At 39.3% G+C, this 23,812-nt stretch overlaps 3 protein-coding genes across 3 annotated transcripts; 1 reads left to right on the forward strand and 2 right to left on the reverse strand.

The window, feature by feature from the left end:
* Nucleotides 1-1,258: 1,258 nt before the first annotated feature.
* Nucleotides 1,259-12,850, reverse strand: LOC135473476 (arginine/serine-rich protein PNISR-like). Its single transcript, XM_064753330.1, has 13 exons — nucleotides 12,767-12,850; nucleotides 10,444-10,557; nucleotides 10,022-10,231; nucleotides 9,681-9,826; nucleotides 9,298-9,405; nucleotides 8,815-8,926; nucleotides 7,904-8,124; nucleotides 7,471-7,590; nucleotides 6,730-6,841; nucleotides 6,136-6,189; nucleotides 4,999-5,187; nucleotides 3,006-4,352; nucleotides 1,259-1,529 (listed from the first exon to the last, which is right to left on the reverse strand). The coding sequence occupies exons 2-12, from the start codon at nucleotides 10,517-10,519 to the stop codon at nucleotides 4,276-4,278; spliced, it is 1,425 nt and encodes a 474-aa protein (XP_064609400.1). The 5' UTR covers nucleotides 10,520-10,557; nucleotides 12,767-12,850; the 3' UTR covers nucleotides 1,259-1,529; nucleotides 3,006-4,275.
* Nucleotides 12,851-12,984: 134 nt separating this feature from the next.
* On the forward strand, nucleotides 12,985-18,743 carry LOC135482237 (ubiquinone biosynthesis O-methyltransferase, mitochondrial-like). Its single transcript, XM_064762116.1, has 5 exons — nucleotides 12,985-13,291; nucleotides 14,555-14,837; nucleotides 15,927-16,169; nucleotides 16,669-16,828; nucleotides 17,323-18,743. Exons 1-5 carry the CDS (start codon nucleotides 13,098-13,100, stop codon nucleotides 17,439-17,441), a joined length of 999 nt encoding a protein of 332 aa, XP_064618186.1. The 5' UTR covers nucleotides 12,985-13,097; the 3' UTR covers nucleotides 17,442-18,743.
* LOC135474806 (microtubule-associated tyrosine carboxypeptidase-like) lies at nucleotides 18,512-22,939 on the reverse strand. Its single transcript, XM_064754444.1, has 5 exons — nucleotides 22,539-22,939; nucleotides 21,930-22,080; nucleotides 21,419-21,587; nucleotides 19,714-19,881; nucleotides 18,512-19,398 (listed from the first exon to the last, which is right to left on the reverse strand). The coding sequence occupies exons 1-5, from the start codon at nucleotides 22,937-22,939 to the stop codon at nucleotides 18,512-18,514; spliced, it is 1,776 nt and encodes a 591-aa protein (XP_064610514.1).
* Nucleotides 22,940-23,812: the final 873 nt, after the last annotated feature.

Raw genomic sequence — 23,812 nt, forward strand, 5'->3', positions numbered from 1 at the left:
TCTCTGTTTCACGGTTATTCCTGCAGAACTGACTTAAGCAGGAATGGATTTGTAATAAATCTATGAACTAGTGGCTGAGTATCAATCCTGTAGATTCCATCCCAATTCTGAGTTAGGAACTTCAGTCCCAAGGGAAATCAGGTGGAATTATTATAGTGATAGGCATGATATCCTAAGGAACAGAGTTGATGCCAAAGGTCAGTTACGATGAATGACACTGTCAATTTATTCATATTTATGTCAAACACTTGTGTTCATTTTATTTGATTGGTGTTTTCCGCCGTACTCAAAAATATTTCACTTATTCGCCGGCAGCCAGCATTATGGTGGGAGGGAATTGGACAAAACCTGGGGAAACCCACGACCATCCACAAGTTGCTGGCAGACCTTGCCACGTACGACAGGAGAGGAAGCCGGCTTGAGCTGCACTTGAACTCATAGCAACCGCATTGGTGAGAGGCTCCTGGGTCATTGCGCTATACTGGCATTCTGACCTCCTCAGCCGCGAGCGCACCTGCTGCGTAGCAATAAACCATTCTGTCCGAGTTTCTTAACCCAGCAGTTACAGTAAAAAGTTTCCCCTGCAGATAGTATCTCATGGTGCCTACCCTTAACTTTTCAACATTTTGGGAAACTATTTCCATAGTTTAACATACATTTAAGTATTTAACAGTTCAGGTGGGAAATTGGTACACCATCAAGTCTTACAGGATTATTCACAGAAGTAACAAGTATGTGCTATCTTCCAGTCTCCGTGAGAACCCCCAGCGTTTTGCGCTCTTTACTCATTTTGTCCACAATGGACAAAGTTTCTGTTCCACCCATTCACAACTTAGAGAGAAATTTGTATATTAGCATGTTTTGATCACTTGGGTTACAGGTGTTACCCATTTGTGTACACACGTTTCAGCTATTAGTAGAAAAAAGACGGTGAAGATCTTGTGTTCAATTGTCCATCACTAAAAGTATGCCTATTTGATTTATCGTAGTCAGAAAACACTTATTGGATATACTCAAGAAATTTTCATTTATCTGTCAAGTTTTGGGGTGAAGGAAACCATTGGAGGAGTACATGACCACCCTTTGCCATCTATCTGACACATCTACTTACTTAAAACAGCAACAGAACCAGCTCAGATTCAAACACACATCTGGCAGCCAAGTCAGTGCTTGTAGCCATCTGAGTCATCGACGGTCTGTTCCAGCTATAATGATTGAAGTTGTGCCTAACAGTACTTCAAGAACAAGATCAAAGGAATATGATATTATGTTTATTTTGAGCTGCTAGTGAAAAGCCAAATTTAAAGTAATTGTATAAAACGAAAAAAAAAGCATCAAGAAATTCGATCAAAGTCTTTTTTTTTCTTCTTCTTCATATATAGCAGAACACAAACTGAAATAAGCAGACAACGATGATACTTGTTGTCTGATCCTTAGCAGGACTCCATAATGATCTCATGGGGCGGTTTTACAAAAACATAGAATTTCTGTGTCTTTGTCAATGTCGGCTGTGTCTTGGAGATCGGGACCTGAGGAAGACAACAGATCAATAACATTTATTCACATCTACACGACCCGCTTCATCTGTTGTATACTACATTAAATAAAACTCCCATGCCAACAGCAAGAATCTGAGATCTGGGTCAATATTTATCAAACATCTTAAGACTTCAGTCAAAAAATTCAAACACAGGTAGAAATTAAAATGTTTTGCTCTGGGAAGTCTGAAATTTATACACTGAACATTTACTCCACAACAATGTGCCAACCACACCTTGAGAGCTTCCCCTTTCTTATTTTGACTTTTCAACCCTATGCAATTTCTGATCTAAGTCTTAAGTTGTTTGACAAATACAGGCTGTGTTTCATTTTTCCGTGCTAAACTTTCAGGAATACAGATCTGTACTCTTCTAGCACTATCCTCATCACAACATGAATGTAACCCACACACAAACAGCCGAACCTCGCTAGCTGCCATTCTGAAACTGGGTTGGCTGCACTGACAGCAAATACTTTTTTTAAAATTTTAACATTCTTTAATTAATGACCGAAGTTACTAATCACAATTATCATTGCTGGGGTTTTTCTAACCACAACGAGAAGTATAGGAAAATAGGAGTTTTAGACAAAACTTTTTATTGAGTTTTCATGAAATAAATTTCTGTATTTTTCTGACTTTAGGGTTGTTCCTTCTTTCAAACGTGTGTTTCGTTGCTTAAATCACTCAAAATCACTAAAAGTATATTACTCAGTATAACGACTTCACTTAAGGACTTTTTAGATTTATATGCATGTAAACAATCACGTATATAAAGGTTATGCTACTGTACATTGGATTATACAATTTCCTTTCCTGTTGGAAAATAGTATTTAATATAGATTAGAAATATCCAATCGCCCTGCATCATTATCACAAGAATTAGCTGTAAAAATCAACTGCCGAGATGACATAATTTGTTACCTCACAATCAAATCAATCTTATAAATATATATGAACACAGAAACTCAATTTAAACAATCAGAAGACATTTTTTCGCCATCAGTGTATGAAAAGCTCAATTTTTCTCCTCGTAGTAGAAATAGTATTTCCAATACCTAAAGCTCAGTATTAAATCCATTTTAATCTTTTTTCATTACATGCCTCATAGTTAGATTACGAGGAGAAAAATTGAGCTTTTCATACACTGATGATGAAAAAATGTCTTCTGATTGCTTAAATTGAGTTTCTAAAACGAAAATGGCTTGAAAAACCTCTGCACTGTGAAAGTAGAAAATGCTCTTCTTTAGGGAAGAGAAGCCTGCCCATACAGTGACACAATTCAAAATGGTGGCTATTGAAGTCTATGTCTCGTTTTGAGTCTATGTGCTGGTTACTTCTGTGTCTAAAGATCTGCGTTATTTCACCGACTGACAGACATTTATGATGAAAAGAAGTTTCCAGAGCAGGCGTCAGTGAAAATAAGCAACATAACACTACAGAGTATAAGTAAGAATATGAATCCCACCTTGATCTGGATCTAGACCTGTGTTTACTGGACCGCTTACCACTTCTCTCCCCATCATCATACTTATCCTTGTGGGATCTGCTCGTGTGGTACTCTGGGGACGATTCAGACTCATACCGTCGTTTCTTCTTTGACCCAGAATCCCTCGATCTGCTCCTGCTTCGACGTCGTTCCTTCTTCCGTCGTCTCCTCTCAGAATCATCCCTGTCTGTGTATTTGTCACGACTACTGTCTTTATGATCACTGCGTCTAGAACTGTCTCTCCGTTTATGTTTTCTGTCAGAGTCTCTTTCTCTGCTGCGCCTATGTTTCTCCACACTACGTCGTCTTCGGTCACGCCTGTTTTTTTCCCTGCTTTGGCTTCGTTCACTGCCTGCTTCTATCAGGACTTTCGCTTCGATCACGCCTGCTTCTATCAAGACTTTCACTTCGTTCATGCCTGCTTCTATCAGGACTTTCACGCCTACAGCTTTCACCTCCTTTTCACGCCTACTTCTTTCACGGCTTTCACTCCTTTCACGCCTACTTCTTTCACGGCTTTCACGCCTACTTCTATCGTGACTTTCACTTCGTTCACAGCTTACTTCTATCACGACTTCCACTTCGTTCATGCATGTTTCCATCATAACTGTCACCTCGTCCACGCCTATTTCTATCAAGGCTTTCACTTCGTTCATGTCTCTTCTTCACGCTGTCCCTTTCATGCCTGTTCCTGTCAGAACGGTCCTTGTCATGTCCTCTTTTAGAGTCCACTTTGTCAGATCTAGTTCTCTCAACACTGTCACTTTGGCTACGTCGCCTTACACTTTCTCATCGCTATCTTTATGCTTGTCCCTATACTTTTCTACTGCTTTTTTCTTCTTGTCTTTTTTTGTGCCTTTCAACTTAGTCCTGTCTTTACCTTTGTCTTTCATACGCTTAGACTCTTGTCGATTCGGGTCACTTTCTTCGTAGCTGGAAGAATGTACACTGGAGTCAGAGTCTGAGCTGTCTGACTCGGAGTCTTCGAGGAGTCATTAGAAGAGCTGCTACTAGAGTCACTACTGCTGCTTTCCTTCAACCTTCTGCTTTTTCCTGTTATTACTGCTCTCTTCGTTATCAGACTTCCGTCGACCACTCTTATGAGTTTTATCAGGCTTTTCCTCCTTAACACTTGCTTTCCTCTTAGGCTTCTCCTCCTTCACTGCCTCTGGACTAATGTCCAGTCCTGGAATGCCCTCATATTTATTATTAAAATTATTAGAATGTTCGTCTACTGGTGCCTCCTTCTTTAGTTGGTCTTGCCGTCTGCAGGCTTTGCAGCTTCCGACTCTTCCTTCTCAGGTTTAGGAGAAGCTGGTACCTTTCCTGTGGAATAAAGTTTCTTGTACCATTGACACAACATCCACGGCAAGCAGTGATGGCTGAATGCCATTCAACATATCAAATCTGTTTATCCATATGTAATCCATATGGTCTCCTAGAAGGTTCAATAAAAGTATTCAGCACCATACATTAAATCGCATATTATTTCACTGAATTCCCACAAACTCATCAACTTGCTGTCCTAATAAAGTGGAAAACCATGTGAGATTTTTTATATTTAACAGTAGATCACACATAACTTCACATGATTTCTCACCAACTAATCACACTATAGAAGGGCGATTAGTTTTAAGTGATTGACTGTATTTCATTCTGTATGTACTGATCATGTTAAACTGTTTTAAAACTACTCTTTAGGAGAGGACAACCACTGAGGGATAAAATATCTTCAGCGAAGTTTCTTCATCGTAAAGACAGTGAAAATAACTACAGCTATGAGATAAAACATGACTAACAGCCCTGAAAACCACACAAATTTCATCACTAATGCTGCATTTAACTGCAAAACATCTGCAGTACAACCAGGCCTTGGTATTAACCCTTGTCTTGCCATGATATTACACAACTTAAAACATGAGTTCACCCACACTTGGTTCACAGTCAACAAGTGGCTGTAGCATAAAGTTACCTTTCTGCTTCTGGGCTGCGACTCGCTGCCTTTCCTCCTCAAATTGTGACATTACCTCTCTGTGTTTTTTCTCAAACTCAATACGTTTCCACCTGATTTTATTCTCAAGATCTTCGTCCTCGCTATCTGATTGGTCCGACTTCTCACTAGCATCCTGCTCCTCTTCACTGTCCGAGCCATACCCAGCACCTAAACAGGGGACCATCACATGTGATAATACAAGTTAGCTAAAGAGTACAGTGGATTTTACTGATCTGAAACAGGGAACAATCCTGGATACACTTAACTCTGCTTAAGAAGAAAAATAAGCAGGTGCTTATTATTTTAGACTGGACATCTCATACACAATTTAACATGCCTGCCGCCTTAAAGCTTAAAGCTGTACTGTTAACACTGGATTCAGCAACTCCATAAACCAGATAAACACACTGCCAAATGGTGACTTAAAAAAATCCAATTGTGGACCGCTGCTCAAAAACACAAAACGTTTTGGTACTCCACATAAACTAATGCAATTGATATTAGTGTTTTCAAACACTTTACATCAAAAAAGTATAGTTACTTATGTAACAGAAACCCAAACACCACAAGAAAGGATTCTGTCCATTGTAACAAAGTTTTTCTTTTCTCTCATAATTTTCTAATGAGAAGGCAAGCAAGAGACAAATGTGAGCATAACTTCTAATTTATATTTATAAACACTACATGGAAATCATTCTTTCGTTACTTGCCCAGCAATACCACCATGAACCGCACAGTATAAACAATAGTCAACTCTAATTACAGAAATATGAGATTGTGCATTTCAAGTAATGACTACCTCACTCTTCAACATGTACTGCCCAGTAACTAGCAGCAACATCACACAAGGCAAAGAGCTCATCTAACAAAATTAAGCTGCAAGAAAAGCCACCTTTACACATAAAAATGTTTCTTTACATCACATTACTTTGGCTTTTTGTGAGGTTAGAATGCCAGGGTTCTCCATCGTGACAAACAAATGGGATGACAGTAAACTACAGCCTCACAATCCGCAGCATGAAGGTGAATAAACAGCGTCTTTATGCTGCTGGTGGAATTTGACATGGTGGAGAACCCCGGCTTGATGACAAACTTAAATATTCAGAGCATACTTACCAAGGGATGTGAGAGATGCCAAAGCTGAGGACTTGGCTAGCTGTTTTGCTGGAGCTTTACAATTACAAATGACAATTAGTACACAGACCCAGATAGATCACAGCACAGTCATCATAAAACACACATAAATCTAAGAAGTTGGCCACTCTTTCCCCGTCACCAATACCTGAGTGCTGAAATAAGAGACTTATTACCATGGCAACCACAGAAGTTGTTACAATTAATGAGTATCAAATTACCAAATATAAACTATATATCACAGAAAGCACATTTTGAGGCAGTTTGTATCTGATGAAGATAGAAGTTATAACCCACTTGCAAAGTTCTGAAGAAAAATCATAGGAAACATGAAGATATTCACATCACAATCGCAGTGGATTCCTGCTCAACAATACAGAGATAAGACTCTTTTTCATCAATATTTATTTCCTCAAGGCAGTTATGTCACAATTTCCTTGAAAAACTGATAAAGTTTTGTGCAAAGTGTAAAGGGATGAACCCTACTACAGTCAGTAACAGATGGACTTTTGTGCCATTCAGTAATCATAGCTCTCAATTGTTCCTTTATGAAAAAACATTGAGTCTTGAGGCTACCTTTGGCTGCCCTGTTCTTAGCTTTGTAATACACTTCTTTTGCCACAGCTTCTGTCTCTTGGTTGGTGACATCCAGCAAAATCTCTGTCAACATCTTGCGCACTTTGAACATCTGTGGAACAAACAAAATCAATTCACATCAACAGATGTTGATTAGCATAAGCAGGTGGGTTTATTCCTTGATCTGATAGAACTTAGAACATTAATATTTCACTAACACATTGACACAAACCAAATACTGTTTCTAACCTAATGGCTATATTAATTTCATAATGAACAGTAACACCATCCTGCAGAAAAAAAGTCTCTTATTCCAAATCTAAGTTTTAAAGCTGAGCTTAAAACGGTTAGACTTTAGTGAAGAAGTCTTCAGTGGACTTGCCTCTAGTGAGAACTCAATACCACACGGTTACGGTCATAGGGCAGGTACACTGTTTTGATTCTAAAGGGTGTCTTAGAAGGCTGGGTGTGCTCTATTTGAGCCATTTTAAACTAATTCTTGCTCAAAAAAGGGCACATTTCAGTCTTAATTTGGAACAATGGACAGTTATCGCCGTCTGATTTAACCTACACTAGGCAAAAACATTTAACACCAACAATTATAATTATTATTATAACCTTGATGAAATCTACATCCATGTTAATAAACTCAAAATTAACAAATCGTGCAGGTACAGTCATTACACTTTTTATCCTTCATTTCCTGTTCTGGCTCAATGTTTAACATCCCTTTGAACTTACAAGCTCTTGCTGAATTTCTTCCTCGGTCTTTGGTTCTGGGGAGGGAGATCTTGCTCTGTCCACTTTCTTGATCGGGGTAGGTGACGGACTTGGGGACCTGGACTTTTCCTCATCAGAATCCTGCAACGATGTAGATATTTAACTGATTTTAACTGAATATTAAATACTGACCTCTGTCTATTATTGATACAAATACTGGCATTTATATATGTATAATAGCATTACTGTTCAGGAAAGAGTCCATCCTACTGTTCATACACAAGAGACTAACTTTTGTATCAATTTCCATATAAAACTATAAGATTACTTACAGAAGAGTGTCATCATCTACTTAAACTATGCATAATTTTGAAGAAAAACAACAATACTGTGTCATGTGATGAAGTAAACGTTTCTGTACCTAATCCAGTCTGTATCTTATAAACCCACTCACAAATTTGCTCCTGCGTGGTATACTTGGCTCTCCTCCACCTCCTCCATTCCTTTCCCTCAACACCTCCTCAGCAGCCTCCTTCTCAGCCTCCTCTTTGGCCCTCAGTGCTGCCTCTCGTTCCCTCTCCTTCTGTTCCTTCTCCAGCTTCTTCTGCTTCTCTCTCTCCATCTTCTCCAGCCCTTGGCGAATCCAAATCGGCAGAGTTTTCCTTTTGGCTGCATCTGCAACACAAAATAAAATAACATCAATTAGGCAGACTTAAAAGGGAAACACCTGCAGCCGGAAGAAGGAAATGTCTAGAATAAGCAAAATTATTGGAACTGAAGTGTGTGCCTCAGAGTAACTAATAGTGCAGCATAAATCTGTAAGGTGTACATATATACTAACTTTACTGTTAGCCAATTGGCATGGAATAATGCCAACAAGCTCAATTCATAACGGACATAAATTTAATCAAGCAACTACAAGAGGACAGGCAATAATACTACATAATTAACACAATGTCTGCAACGCTTTCACATTAAAATTACACATGCATTAGAATAATTACCAAGCTCTCCATGATGTTGGATATGTGATGACAAAAATACTTGTATGGAAATCATTTTTTCAAAAAACTTTAATAGTCAAGGAGAATGATGCATTTACTTACTTAGCTAGTGTTCACTGTTTACCTAATTTCAACCAATTCCAAACATACTGCCTGGAAAATGCTAACCACTTTTTTCAGATACCTGACACACAAATTACCTTGAAGCTGCAACCAAGCTGGATTCAATAGCCAGTGAGACCACTGATTTGGCTCACCAGAAAGGGCAAAACAGGAGAATGAAATAAAACATCAATTTATCAGGTTGTCTAATTGTTGCTTTTATGTTAATAACTGAATTTGAGGTACAGGTTGATTTTACCTAGAGGTGGTGTGTCATCATGGCTATCTCCCATAGGAGGGAACTTCTTCCTGTCTGAGCGGTACTCATCTGGAGCTGGAGCCGACCAGTAACTGCCGGAATCATTGTAACCCTAAATACAAACATTTCAACGTATCAAAGACAGTCCACTAAACACAACTGCCTGTGGCACAAATAAATATTTCTAAGTGAGATCGAGGAAAGAAGAAACTCATCTCACAGTACTGATATATTACGAACCTTGAATTATATGTATGTACTTCATTGGTGTTCAACACAATACTCAAGATTTTTCATGTAATTCGAAAGGCAGTCAGGTTTCTACGTAGAGGAAATCCAACAGAAAGCATTGCTCTTTAGTTTAACCTAGTAAATACTGGAGATGTATCATGGGATAAATTAAAAATTCTGAAATTAAGTTGACCACAGTAAACTTTATACATTGAAAGGTTTAGCTTAACGTTACAAAGTGACAGACTGTACCTGATCGTAGTCATACTGCTCTCCTTGACTATAGCCTTCCTGATATCCATCTGAGAATGGTATATTCACACCTCCAACTGGGCCATAATCATATGGATGCACTGTTCCCTGTAAATGCATGACAGAATGGTCTTCACTATTCTAATAACACTAATAAGTAAGATACTGTTTATATTACTGAAGCAATTATTGCATAAGGGAACATATACATGTCACATTCCTTTAAAACACATCAGAATGTATGCTGGCTAAAAAATGCCGATAAAGATCTCCAGTCCCTGCATGGAAGGCATGTGCGAGATTTGTTCACAGTAAAAATACAAAATGTTCCCCTGTGAAATTTTTTTGTTTTTTAGCTCAAAGTAGCGCCTTTCCTCTATTACCTTTGCATCTCCCATGCCAGGTGGTGGAACACTCCAGTCAGCAGGTGGGCCATTTGGATTCCAACCCCCCATGTTCCACTGCCAGCCACCAGGAGGAACCATGCCAACGGGTGGCATTCCTACTGGCATCTGGTTGTAATTACCACCTGAAAAATAAAAAAATAGGAGTTTTGAACATAAAAATTCTGGAAATTCTCGGCTTTCAAAAATCTTAAGTTTTCTTTCAAAGCTAAGTGGCAATTAAACTAGCCTGTGAAGTATCACCTTCCAAACTTAACATTTGTCGAATTTCCTATCAATGGATAATTATACACAGTAAATGTCATATTTATTGAATTTACCATTCTTTATATCAGTAGTTGGTTGACTATTTTCCCCTTCCTCATCCGAGATGTCCATCTGGTTTTCATCCTGATTGTTACCGGTTGTGAGGGTGGTTTGGGCTTCCAGTGGAGGTGGGGGTGGCGGAGCTGTGGTATTGATAACAGGCCCATCTGTTGCTACAGCTTCTCTCTGCTGAATCCACTGCTTTGCCAGCTGAGCCCAGTCAACTAAAACATATCACAGAGAAAATAAGTTTTTTCATTATGAAGCTACAATTAAGAATCTTTACTATCTTCTCATTCTTTTTGGAGAATGACCAATTCTTTCAACATTATTTTGATTATATCTTCTGAAATTACCCTTTAGCAAAGTTCTCATTTGAAGCTGTCTTTCTAAATAAAAACTTCCGTTTTGATCACTGAATAGAAGAGACACTTACTCTGGTCATGTGGAACATTTTGGTATGCATTCTGTTGAAGTGGCCATGAAGCCTGCCATCCTGAGTTTGCCCACATTTTCAGAGAATATTTTCATACATGCTTCCTCAACATCACTGTACAAAATAAGAACAATATAAATGTTTCCTTTAAAAACATACCAGCTTCATCCCACTATGGTACCGAATGGTCAGAAGAAGAATGTGCTGTGTAAAGAGAAATAACTAGTCCACACGGTCACGATTTGATGAACTCCAACAAACTATTTGCCACAGACACCCATGAAGTACTGGTTGGATCAATAAAGTGACCTGTGGTGCCAAGCATAGTTTAAGGCAGGGAACCAAGATGAAATGTTGGTGGGTGGAAGCTACTAATCCTGAATATACCAACCATTTCAAACATTTGCAAAGCCTGATTTCTTCATAAATATCACAAAATTAAGTTTATAACAGGGGCCTTTGGGGTTGCTGGACTCAACATTTCAGTTCAATTAATCAATGGCAGTATTTGACAATGAATCTGATAGCTGAATGACATCACATCAATGTTTCATGAAGAAATTTTCAAATCCACTTGGAATTTTCCGATCCCTTCTCTCAAAATTAGATTAGATTAACCAATCTGGAATAAAATAGTAGTAGCTCAAAAAGCGGACATACAAATTTATCAGCCAAAAGGTAAGATGTTGCCATGGTGGCTAGCTGAGGTGTGATTTTCACTGTACACCTGTCAGAAATATCCACCCATCTTTGGAGCTAGCCCCAAAAGACTCCTTTTCTTATACTCGCCTAGCATTGTTGGAGTAACAACGCTAAATGTCAATTTCGTACTCAACGAAGGTTCAGCTACCATATGTCCCTCCTGCATTTAGAATAGATTTATTATAGCCACAAAGGCTTCCATGGCACACACACCTCAGCCACTGTTGCCATCTTCCCACTGCTCCACGATGAAGTACAACATGCGGGTTAACCTGAGGTGCTGGCGGAATGGTGGATGAGGAAAACAGGTCTTTAGGTCGATGTCTTTTATTTCCTTGAGATTTGTTTGATTAAAAAGACAATCAGCCTGAAACTTTGCTGTATACAAAATTGACACTGTTTGCGTTGAGACTCCAATGAAACTAGGCCAGTATGAGAAAAGGAGTTAGAGTCTTTACTCTGGAGCTTGCTTGTGAAACTGACAATCTAGCCCAAGATCTCGGTCTATGGGTGGCTTATATCTACCGATACATGGGGACCACTGACCTCCCTTAGCTCGAGAGTTATGTGGATCCAAGTTTGTTTTATAATGCTTACAAAGAGCTACCCCATCGTTCAATTCTGATGCAAGCACGGCAATTCTGAAAGCTAAAATATTTACGCACATTTGGACACAATACCTACTTGCTTTTACATCACCATTCTCTTACAAGTCTTAGCCAAATTTGAAAATAGGCTCGTGTTTATCGCCGCGCTGCCATGTTTTTAAAATCCGTTTTTACAATTCATTTCTGTGAAATTTAGCATGGAAGGGTTGCCAAAGACAACCCCCCTTTTATACTGCAAATTCAATTTGGCATTTCGCACAAACTGCGGGGTCCGTCATTATGCTCCTTAATCTGCAAACAGTGGCAAATTTGCGCCCCTGCAGTAACATGGCTTTCAGCTGATCAAAACAGAAAGATATGGTGAAAGGTCAACCGTACATTCGCGTTGAGCAACAACCGGATTTATTAAGTCACAATGTCGACACGGCATGCGAGCGTAAGTCACAACTGTGAATTATCTTGGATTTACCAGCATTAAAGGCTACAGAATGTGGCAAAAATTGGCACAGCAACAGAAAATGTCTTGGCGAACATTATTTATTCGAGTTAATTCGGTAAATGCATGTTATGGTTCATTTTGCCTGGATTTTTGCTGCGTGGAGTTCCTACGTGCTAAGCTGTTTTTAAATACCACTATTTTAACCTGGATGACTCGTCGGCTGTGAGCATGTTAAAAGATCACAGCCGAGAACCTCGGCTAATGTAGGACAACTTTCAGGCGAGACAAAACTTCCAACCCACACTACTGCCCCTTTCCTTGCTCACCACAAATGTAAAGTAAAGCAATATGAAATGTCACTCATTAAATTAAATAGTTTTCGACTTGAAGAACTACATGTACAGATCAAGAAGCATGGCGACAAAAGCTGTGTTGTTGTTGTTACGAAGAGCAAAAGATTGTCGTTCGGGTTATTTAGCAAATTACTGCAACGATTATCTTTGTTTTGACAAGTTTCTCTTCTTTGATCAAAGTCTTAAGTAGGTTAGAACGTTTGCCATCGTTGATTACTTACAAATGCGCAAATTAAATATATTTGCGCCAACTTAGGACAGGTACTTTGCGGTCTATGGATCTTCTCGGCAAATGCCAATAGGGGTGATTGAATTGCTGAATAAGCAGACCCCTAAAACTGATTCCGGTTCCGTCTGCTTTCGGAAACCTTGTAAACTGATCTAACGTATTGGTTGCTTTGGTTTCCGAAGTAATATAGCTTCAGCGGCAGTACATGTTGATGTTGTTGACCACGAACAGCCTGTTCATCCTTTTTTGGCAAATTAAGTGGCAACATTATACAGTAGTAGGCAGCAGATCCTCTCCTTCGTCCATAGGAGAAAAGAGAAATCATGTTGGCATCCCGTTTAACGCGCATTATTACAAAGAGGGAAATTCTGGAGTTGTCAAAGCACGATTACAGATTTTGCTGTTGCCGTTATCACGGTGTTGCAGACAGGAGTGCCAAGATGAAATGGATTAAATCCACTTTCAGAAACTCTTCAAAACTTCCAGTTAAGGACCCTCCAGTTACGCTGTGGACAAGGTATATTTACCTTCACACTCTGCTGGCAACTAGCAATAATCAGTTGTTTTGATTAAAATAAAATTAGCTCTCCCCTTTTAGCTGCAGTTTCCCATGCAGCCCTGCAGTGACTTCTGTTGACTTAAAGCCTTGGTGGAGCACTGGACCTATAAAACCACTAACTAAGAATTCGGCTGTGAACCTGTATTATTGGATATGGTCTTGCTCACATGGATGGCAGCAGCCTCCGCTTAGTCAGGATTTTAAGGCTATAAAAGTGCACATCTCTTAAGGCTTCTTTCACACACTATGCCATACAATGTGCTGGTTCAATTCAGAACATAAATAGGGTGTATCTGGATCCCCCTACTCTCACAGATAGGGGCCTCTTTGGCTTAGTGGTTAGCCTGTTAACACAGCACAATGACACAGGAGCCTCTGCATGGCCAATGTGGTCGCTCTGAGTTCTAATCCAGCTCATGCTGGCTTCCTCTACTGTTGTACGTGAGAAGGTCTTCCAGCAGACTGCAGATGGTCGTGGGTTCCCCCCAGGCGTTGAAAATGAAATATTCTAGTGTACAGCATTTCAGACCCCAACCAAATAATTAAACAAATACTCTTTTGTTAGTAGGGTTGTGGTGACAACGCTTGTTTGTCCATTTGCACAATCTAATATTCGTTAAAGAGCACATGCTAATCCACATCTACTATTATGGTGCATATATATAGTTCACTCGTCAGCACGCCGGTTTCCTCCAACACGTAAAAGTGACTGGCATCATGTAAGTTGAAAATTCCTGAATCAACATCAAAGAAAAAAATAAATTTTTTTTGCCTTGTACAAATATACTCTTAATTAATACCAAGGAATGGAATATGCTGTGTGGAAATCCAAGTGTAACTGGATTATGTCATTATCACTTGCTGTAATAAGGAGAATTGTAAAAATTCCTGTGTGCAGGTCTGCCAACAGCCTGTGGATGGTTGTGGGTTTCCCCTGGGCTCTGTCCAGTTTCCTTTTAGCCTAATGCTGGTCGCCGTCATATATGAGTGAATATTCTTGAGTACAGCATAAAATTCCAATGAAATAAATAAAAATCTGTTCCTAATAAAACTGTATTGGGGTATGAGTACTACATCTATTTAACAATCTAGTCAAACCCTTTACGGAGTTGTGTGGAGAAATGTTATAAACATGGCAGATAAGATTGCAAATTTCTGTATTTTTAGGACACCCGAAAGGAGAATAGTTCTTAATAGTTTATTTTATATTGTCCTTTCCAGACACATTGAGACAGCAACCAGTGATGGAGGTGCACATCAAAGGCCAAGAGCTAGCTCAACCATCGATGAAGAAGATGTTAAAAGATTTTCGGCTCTGGCAAATTACTGGTGGAAAGAAAGTGGAGAATTTGAAGCTCTGCATACATTGAATGAACTGAGAATTCCATTAATTAGAGATGCCCTGAAAGGTCAGAGTCTGAGTGAGAACAGAGGGCAGCAATCCCATCCTTTAGTGGGGCTGAAAGTACTGGATGTGGGCAGTGGAGGAGGTATATTGGCTGAGGTAACTTTGCATGTTAATTTTGTTACTGAATTTAATAAACACAATAATCTTGTTAGCTCTGCATTAATTAATAAAGTAAGTGAATAAAAGAAAATTGATCAAGTAACTTGGGTGGAACTGATGCTAAACATAAAGATCTGGTTCCCTGCACCCATGGAAAGCCCAGTATTTTTTCAATTTTGAAACGAAGATGAACCTCTACTGTTATTATAAGACTTTACTGGCTTCCAGTAAGACTTGAATGTATATATTATTGCACCTCATTAGTTATGCTGCTTTTCTAGTGACTTTTTTTGGTGACCAGAAATGTCTTAAGGCTTGTCTCCAGCTACCTGGAAGACAAGAGCTCTAGCCTTTCTCACCTTTTGGGCTGAGATAGTAGTTTTGCATGATCCCTCCCCTTCCCTCCCACAAACGTCTTTGACTTTCTAATGTCCTGATAGGCACACATGTAAATATGCAAAAACAGTATTTACTAATGTAGAGCTTACTCATGTGCTAAGTTTAATACATGTTGAGATAAATTATTAAAAAATATTGAATGATCTTCAAGCTTACAAGCTGCAAGTCTGGAGGCCCTAATTACTTAAAACACCTTCTTTGGATTTGCTGTTTGGGCTGGGATAGTTGACATTCATCTACGTCTGCCCTTGTGACATGTCTAACTCACCCCGCTTTGTTATGGCTCTGAATAATGTAGCAAATTGGCTTATCTTACAGTACTCTTAATAAAGAATTAAATGGCAGTATATATGATAGGATGTCAAGGAAGCAGGAGTTGTGTTTACAATGTGGTGTGTTAAATGTAAGTGTCAAATAACTGACCGTTAATTTAAACCCATTGAGTCACATGTGAGAAAGTTTGCCTGTAACTTATCGCAGGTCAGTGGCTTTCCTGGGACATTCCAGTTTCTTCCACCCATTGAAGTATTGACGTTGAACTGACTGCTGTCATCAACAAAAAATTCTTGAGCATGGCAATAAGCAACATAAATCAATGTCAATCCACCTTGAAGTTTGCTCTTCTCGCTTGCCACCACACATAAACCTGACATTCAGCAATACAAATTTATCGTCACGTTCTTGCAGCCACTTGCACGCCTGGGAGCATCTGTAATAGGTGTTGATGCATCTGCGGAAAATATTCGAGTGGCTCAAACACATGCTATGCGGGATCCCCAAGTGGCAAAAAATGTGAAATACATCCACAGTTCTGTGGAAGATTTGGTGGGAACAGAGGAGGACAGTTTTGACGCAGTCGTTGCATCAGAAATCATTGAGCATGTCTTCAATGCCCCAGAGTTTATAACATCCTGTTGTAAACTTGTCAAGGTATGGTATAGATGTACCCAGTGCTCTCTTTTCAGTTACTCTGTGCACTGTGTGGAATTGCATATATAATGTACATAAAGAATACTTAAGTGTGTTGGTATATGGACATTTAATAGTTATACTTGTTCGCAATGAACCAGAAGCCTCCTACCAATACAGTCGCTGTGAGTTCAGGTCCAGCTCATGCTGGTTTCCTCTCGGAGTCTCCGGCTGCATGTGGAAAGATCTGACAGTAACCTGCGGATGGTCGTGGGTTCCCAACTTCAGCATTTAAGAATTCATTTCCAGTGAAATGATGGTGAAATTCTTTTGGATGTTCATTGTTATGGGATAACTTGCCTGATTTTAGAACAAGAAGGGTTACAAGCTTTAGTAAATATTTTTTGTATAATTCAGAAAAGTGAACTTTCATTCTGTTACTGGTCAAATGATCTCTGTTGAATGAAGAATTCAGATTATAAATGTCTCCCTTCTTCTAATTCTGCCTTTTTTGTTTCAGCCTGGTGGTTCCTTGTTTTTGACAACAATAAATAAGACATACATATCCTACCTTCTGGCAGTGATTGCAGCAGAAAACATACTACATCTAGTACCACAGGGAACACATGAGTGGGACAAGTTCATCAGTCCTTCAGATTTACAGTACCAGCTCTGTCAGAGTAAGAGGATTTCACTGATATAGATTTATGGTAATTATTTATTTGATTGGTGTTAAAAGCTGTACTGAAGAATATTTCATTTCTGTGAAGGTGGCCAGCATTACAGCATTGGCCAGCATTACAGCATTAAACACTGATCAGATAAATGCCATAAACAATACTTAATGTTTTTTTTAAAAGTAAGTCAGTTGTGATGTAACATTTCCAGTGTTAAGTATAAGAAATTTCATAAAACTGAAATATTTGAAGCTTTGTGTAAAAATAGACAATAATAAGTACAACCAATTGTGGATGAATGGCACTCTAGGCCATGTTGGATCTCTAACAAAAGAATAGCAAGGTCCAGTACACACAGTAAAAGATATGCTACATGACAGAGACCATGGAATTTCTTTGGTAGAGCTGCAACATAACCACATGTGTAGGTCATCTACCTACATGTAGTGCTGTTTGAATTCTTGTTATTGTCTTGTCTCTCTCTCTTTCTCCTGCAGACAACATGACAACGAAGCTTGTCCATGGTATGTGTTACAACCCATTATCTAGGAGGTGGTCATGGATACGGGATTCCAGTGTGAACTATGCTATACATGCTGTAAAACTTAAAGTATAGCCAAAGGCTTAATCAATCTGTGAATAAACCATTTCCCAGCTCCCAGGATCATGAAGCCATCTTACACATAAGTCAAAATTTCAAATCACCTTAAAATTGTTATATTTTATGTAACAAGGTCAAAATATTGTTTGACAACGTAAATTCTGGGTAACTTATTGTACAACAAATATTGGAAAGGAATGTATAAAATTAGGTCTAAAATCACGTCGTGATCCTGGGAAAAAGACTCTTAGAACAATGTTTGATTTAGGATTTGAAGTTAAGTTTCAAACCAGGATCCCTGTCATAACGTGGAACTCTGCTGCTTGTCTTTCATATGTTGCCCAACTACATTAGAGGTGAACACACCATGATCTGTGATATACTCGGAAATTGTACCATGTAAAACCTTATAAATTCTTTTTTTTTTCATTTAAAATCCTGCTAATGTAAAGTGTGTGTCAAGCAAATTTTCATTGTTTTTGACTATTTCGGTTTAAGATTCAGTAGCAGGTATATTTCGATTTAAACATCAAATGCATTTTTGTTACTGGAATGTTTCTATTTTGAGATGTTTTCTTGAAGAAAGTGTGTAAATTGTTTGATACACGTGTTGCCCATTAGAGAGTAAAGCATTATATACAGAAACAAATGCAAAATTGTGGAGACTAGAATTGGTAAGAATCTGTTTTCTGACAAGCCAACTGTTATTATATTTATCTATTGATGGATTGCAAATCAGTTAATCTAAGGTAAAACAAGATCTGGGAATAAATGTTTTTGACATAATTTTTGTTTTGCATTTACTTTCTCAAGCTATGAAAGACCGAATCATTCCATGGTGTAAATTTGTAAAAAAAAAATTTATTAATGTTTTTTTGTATTGCACACCTCCGCACACATATCACCTCAGGCAGTAGTCAGGACAATCTCAGGGATGTCAAGCCTGCTAGCGGGTACGTTACACTCAGTTCACCAATATTATGTTGACAAATTGTTTGGCTTAAAAAGAAGTCTAGAGAATAACAATAAATCATTAAGCACAAAACTACTTCTCGTTTTCCTATTCGGTCATCAAGACAACCTTTTCACCTATCATTACTATCCTCAATTTTTAGGCACCCAAAACGGTAGCTGTTGTTTGCTTCTTCGTCAGACACTGGTTGCACATCCAGTATGTCTACTTTAGGGAAAGTTCCTTTAGCTTTTTTCAAGGCTTTCTTCTTTCTCTTGCCGGTGGGTTTTGATTTCTTGAACTTCCTTCTATGAAGCATTCGCTCAGAGTACCGGCGAATCTCATGTGCTGTATCTTTGGGACGTACAATGTGAGATCCACGTGGTGCTGGGGTATCAGGAGCCGCCCTGCTGGCCGACGTTGCACTGGCGGGGCGAACATCTGAAGAGGACAGAAAACTGACGGAACTGCTTCTGGAGTAGATGTATCTCTCTGGATCGCAGGGACTGGTGGTGGAAGCTCTGGTCTCGAACGGCTCGGGATCGCTGTCCTCCTGAGGCGAGAAGGGGGATGGGCTAACGGGCATGGGAGCATGCTTGTAGCGAAAGGGCTGTGGTGTGAGAGAATAGAGTCTATGCCACATCTCAAAGTTCCCGGAGACGGAACGGCTGGACTTGTTAAGTGTATCGACAGATTCCCTTTTCAACTCCGCTCGATGCACGGACGTGGTCTTCGGAATGTTTTGGACAGGGGTTCTGCTGTCCTGATAACGTTTGTTTGATCGTTTTGAATGTATGGACCTGGGAGTTTTTGGAATAGTTTCATGGCCTATGCCATTGATTTGTGCAATTTGGCGAAGAGCGCTCTTGTATTCTGCCATGTCCGCCATGAATTGAGGTAATCGTATAATATCTGTTCGAGCTAGACGCTTGCACCTTTGTACCTCATCTGTGCAAATTTTCCCAGCCATTAGAATGGTGAAATCAATATTGTCAACATCCTTCAGAATTTTTATGGCACCTGGAAGAAACAAGAAAGATATAGAATGACAGTATTCCTTACTAGTGATCTCTAATAAATCGTAATTAACATCATTTTTTTTTTACCAAATTCTGCTGAAGCCATGGTACTAGGGGGCGTGTGATTTGCTACTGTTTGAGCATTCACATTTGCCAGCTATCACACTGTCGTCGCGGCTCTGGTTTTACTCTCTATGCTGTACGTCTGTAATTATATTGTAATTGGACAAAAATGGTATCGTTAGTTAGCAGTTGTTGTTTTTCTAAGCGGAAACAAGAATATTCACTGATATCTATTTGATATTCCTGTGATTACCTTCCAGGTAACACTGATCCTTTCCGTATCCACCAGGTACGTTGACATCATCTAGCCCACGTTTGACACGTATGCAATGTTTCCACCTTTGTTCTCTGTCGTTAACAAACTTTTCTAGATGCTCATAGAGCTCTCCGAAGCTCATATATTCGGCTTTGCAGGCAGAATCTGAAGAGCGATCAAAGAAACTTAGTTTCATCTTTTTGTTGTAATGTTGGAATCAACTCTAGTAGGGATTAGACAGTCATGTCTAAAACCATCATTAACACCAGTTCTGAAAGAAATTCATTTAAAAACAAATTAATGTAAATGTAGGATTATATTTAATAAATAAGGTTGTTCCAAAGCCAGTCGACAGTTTTGATAAACCAAAGACTACTGGATATCATACGGTGTAAGAATATGCTTCTGAGCAGCTCACTTGAATAACGATCAAACAAAATTCCTGGTTCAAACGTTCTTGACTCCGGCTTTCTTCCTATTCAGCAGGAACTACCACACAGAGAAAATAACTGTGACAATAGCGAGCAATACACTAACTACTCCCATGAGCACGAAGGATATTTTACAAAGTTGTGCACAAGCGAATGTGTATTTACAAGGTAACGAATACATGACTATAAATATAGTACAGTTAAATAAGTCAAAGTTTCTTAAACTGTTCAAGAAATGACCAGACGGTCACCAGATGGAATGTTACCCAGTGAACAAAAAGGAAACTAGCAAGAAATTTAAAATGAAGCTCTGCTGGAAAGTACAGAACAGGCGAGAACTTGGCATGTAAGGTGACGCAGATGGACAAAGTTTCATTTCCCTTTGTAGGGTCTATAATAATCCGAAAAATATGCACCTGCAATATTTAAAGCAAATTCATAGTCACCAAATCACCAATGTCAAAGCCATACACAAATGCACAGACCTAACTCTTATGCTCCTTATGTACATGGAACTGATTCGATCTTGTGAATTTATTTGCCTGTAGATGCAAGGCCAGCTGAAGTCTCAGATAAAACTAGGCACTATGGCCAGTAATAAATGTATAGATTCTACCGACAGAGACGTGCAAGGTCTATGCTAAACTGTGTGTTCTATATAACATACTTCATCACACAGGAGGCCTAAATATAATGGTCCAGATGGTGGGAAATAAGAGGCTTGGAATTAAGAACAAGAGTTGCTTAAATACGATTTTCCTGTGTGAAATTTTCCGTGAAATAAATCCACACAATGACAATTCACTATATCATAAAACCTGCGCAGGCCTGCATCGGGGGCATATACAGTATACAAAGCACAATGTTGATCACACATTTTGCAGGTAACAGTACATATTTTGGCAAACATCTAACTGTAGGCCTATTCTGTCCCGGTATGCGTTTCATCTCATAATTAATTTCTTCTTGTTCGTGGTACATGAAATATTTTTAAGGAGTCGTCAACATTTTTGGGGGCCATTTGTGGGTTCGTTGAAGACAACTTGTCACCCACCAGCAGGCATATAGCGTACAGGTCTGTACTTTGTGCACACTTAAGGAATGTCGTCTGCTCAGTAACTTGCCAAAGATCTAGATTGATGGTTTACCCCTGGCACCCATAAAAAGACGGTTATCATATAAGTGAAACAAGGAAGGCGTTAAATCACAAAAACCAATGATAAATACCATTCAGGAATCCTGCTCAGTACTTGCAATATACATGTACTTACAATAGAGAAGAGCTGCTGTCCATAAGAATTGAACTCGGGAGTCCAGTACAGTGTTAATAGTGGCCAAACCCTCTTCCGTGGACACCAGTTTACGGGAGGACATTGGCGTCAGACGAAAACGCTTGCGATCGGAGAACCATGGCTGAAGGCCGTCGTTATGCATGCGGAACTGGTGTTAATGTTAAGGATGTGCTAATTTTAACAAGAACGAGAATCTCATATCCAAAAGAAATATGCAGAGTATAAACAATGCTCATACAGATCCTATACGATTTCCCCATTTTGTTCACGTCAAGTCTTTGAGATGAAGCAGTGGGTTGCTCTTTATGTGGCTTAGCATTACATAAAAATGAATCATATACTTGTAACCATTTTGCGACCAACAACCTCTTGAAAACACAAGAGAATCAGTCAAATTATATGATCTGAATCGTCATATTTTGAATGAAAATATCCAGGGACAACAATGTGATTATATTTTTAATGACATACCTTGGATGAAAAAGGATACAAAATGTGTGCCTATTTCGTGATGCAGTAAACTGGTGATGCCTCTTTCTCGAAGGAAGGTGTTCGCCCTTGAGTCATTCAACCACAGACTGTACCGCCTGGCCTCTGGTCGGTTGTATTTTAAAGCCGGACCTTGCCACATCATAGTAGCACTGCGAAGGCAAGATAGTTCATATCAGGAGTGTAATGTTGATTTTCGAATGATACATGCAATCAGAGGTTTTCCTTCTCCATGCAGTATAAGCTACGCGTTATTGGTTACTCCGTTGTCTTTAAATACTTTGACTGGGTGGGGAAGTTCAGGTGAGTTGGAGTATAGGGGGTGTTTTCAGCTTGGCGTTTCACCATCGGGTTGATAACCTATTAATGCTGTCCCTTTCTCTCACACTGGCAACTTGGGTCCAAACCAAGTCGACCATTGTTCTCCTGTAATATGTAAGTACTATATGCACGTTACCAATTTTCCCACAAATCCCCATGCACAGCAACTAGAGGGAGGAATGAAGACGGACTACACAGCTATAGAACTGAAACGCAATTGGTGAGTAAGGTTCCCCACTGAACATTTACAGACCTTTACAGTAAAGCGATTAGTTGTTTCCACACTCACCTGCATGCCAGATCAGAGCACCAGGTGATAGTTATGCAACCGTCCAGGTTATTGTCGTTGATATAGTCCGCCACGGCCTTGGTCGCTGTTTCCTTGGTGATCTCCGGACCAAACGACGCATCAAGGAACACGTTCCCGTCTCCATAGGCAGATTTAACGATGTTCAGAATTCGCTCTGCTTCTTCGAGGTGGTCAAATCGAACTACCGCCTTCTCACGACTTGTAATTTTCTTTACCTCCTCAGAACTTCCTCGCAGCACGAACTCCGGCGGTTTCCCTTCGCGGAAAAAACGCTGTTTCTGATCTTCAAAGTTGATGGGTAAAATTGGTGACTTGTAGCCATGTTCATGCGACTTGATTCTTTGGGCGCTCCTTCGAGCCTTCTTTGAGTTCATGTTCATGGTCGTTACCTACCACATCAATCTGAAAAACCTGAACAGAGACAAATACGTGCAGCTTACAAATATGTCTAAAAGGACAAACTGTTTACTGCGAGTATATTTTGGTTTTTGTTTTGTATATTTTGGTTTTTGTATATTGGTTTTTGTTCCCCATGTTATGGGGTATGTGCATGATAATGCCGTTATATGCATTCGACTAATACCTCGCTTGGCGGTCATGTACTTGAACTCACTATATAATTCATGTGACGGACGTTTTAACCCCAACATACTGACGAAGACCAGACGAGGTGTCCTGGCAGCGCCGCGTGAAGTCAACCAGGTATATACAGACAATTAACAAAGATTACCCGTGATAACCTTTACAAATGCACCCTTTGTAAGCTGACTCACATATGTCACATATAGGTAAGCACCGTACCGATACAGATAACATGCCATGAGACAAGTACAAGCCAACAGAGCGTTACATTTGCCATGCTTATTCTTTTTCAGTGTCTGTTTACCACAACGAAGAGCAAGCTAGGTTTGTTTACATAAAATATCGTATAGGCCTAATTTGTTTTACAAATCCGTAAGAGACAACTATTTGAGGGCATAAAATACAGGACTAGTTTAATGGAAAAGCCGAAAAGTTCCTTCGATATATATGTATAAATCTAAGATATGTATAAGAATATGCCAGTTAACACATAAATGGGAAAAAATACATATTAAGTATTGGGAATACAGGAGAATGATATATATCCACGTGGTTAAATATAGACCTGTATGTATAGGCCTGTAAAGGATGGAATGATGAGGATAATGATTCATATAGGCCTCTAATATCGGCATTAATGTAGGCCCGTTTAAGTGGCCTGCTGTATTTAG

This window comes from Liolophura sinensis, chromosome 1 (assembly GCF_032854445.1).
Source record: "Liolophura sinensis isolate JHLJ2023 chromosome 1, CUHK_Ljap_v2, whole genome shotgun sequence".
NCBI classification, from domain to species: Eukaryota; Metazoa; Mollusca; class Polyplacophora; order Chitonida; family Chitonidae; genus Liolophura; species Liolophura sinensis.

Excerpts from the sequence above, each read along its gene's own strand:
- LOC135473476 (XM_064753330.1), bottom strand. The coding sequence starts at position 10,519 with ATGTGGGCAAACTCAGGATGGCAGGCTTCATGGCCACTTCAACAGAAT. Across the intron at positions 9,406-9,680 it reads CTGGCATGGGAGATGCAAAG|GGAACAGTGCATCCATATGA; the intron begins GTAATAGAGGAA and ends ATGCATTTACAG. Across the intron at positions 4,353-4,998 it reads CGCAGCCCAGAAGCAGAAAG|GAAAGGTACCAGCTTCTCCT; the intron begins GTAACTTTATGC and ends TTTATTCCACAG.
- LOC135482237 (XM_064762116.1), top strand. The coding sequence starts at position 13,098 with ATGTTGGCATCCCGTTTAACGCGCATTATTACAAAGAGGGAAATTCTG. Across the intron at positions 13,292-14,554 it reads CCAGTTACGCTGTGGACAAG|ACACATTGAGACAGCAACCA; the intron begins GTATATTTACCT and ends TGTCCTTTCCAG. Across the intron at positions 16,170-16,668 it reads CCTGTTGTAAACTTGTCAAG|CCTGGTGGTTCCTTGTTTTT; the intron begins GTATGGTATAGA and ends TTTTTGTTTCAG.
- LOC135474806 (XM_064754444.1), bottom strand. The coding sequence starts at position 22,939 with ATGAACATGAACTCAAAGAAGGCTCGAAGGAGCGCCCAAAGAATCAAG. Across the intron at positions 21,588-21,929 it reads ACGAAATAGGCACACATTTT|TTCCGCATGCATAACGACGG; the intron begins GTATCCTTTTTC and ends CATTAACACCAG. Across the intron at positions 19,399-19,713 it reads GGATCAGTGTTACCTGGAAG|GTGCCATAAAAATTCTGAAG; the intron begins GTAATCACAGGA and ends TGTTTCTTCCAG.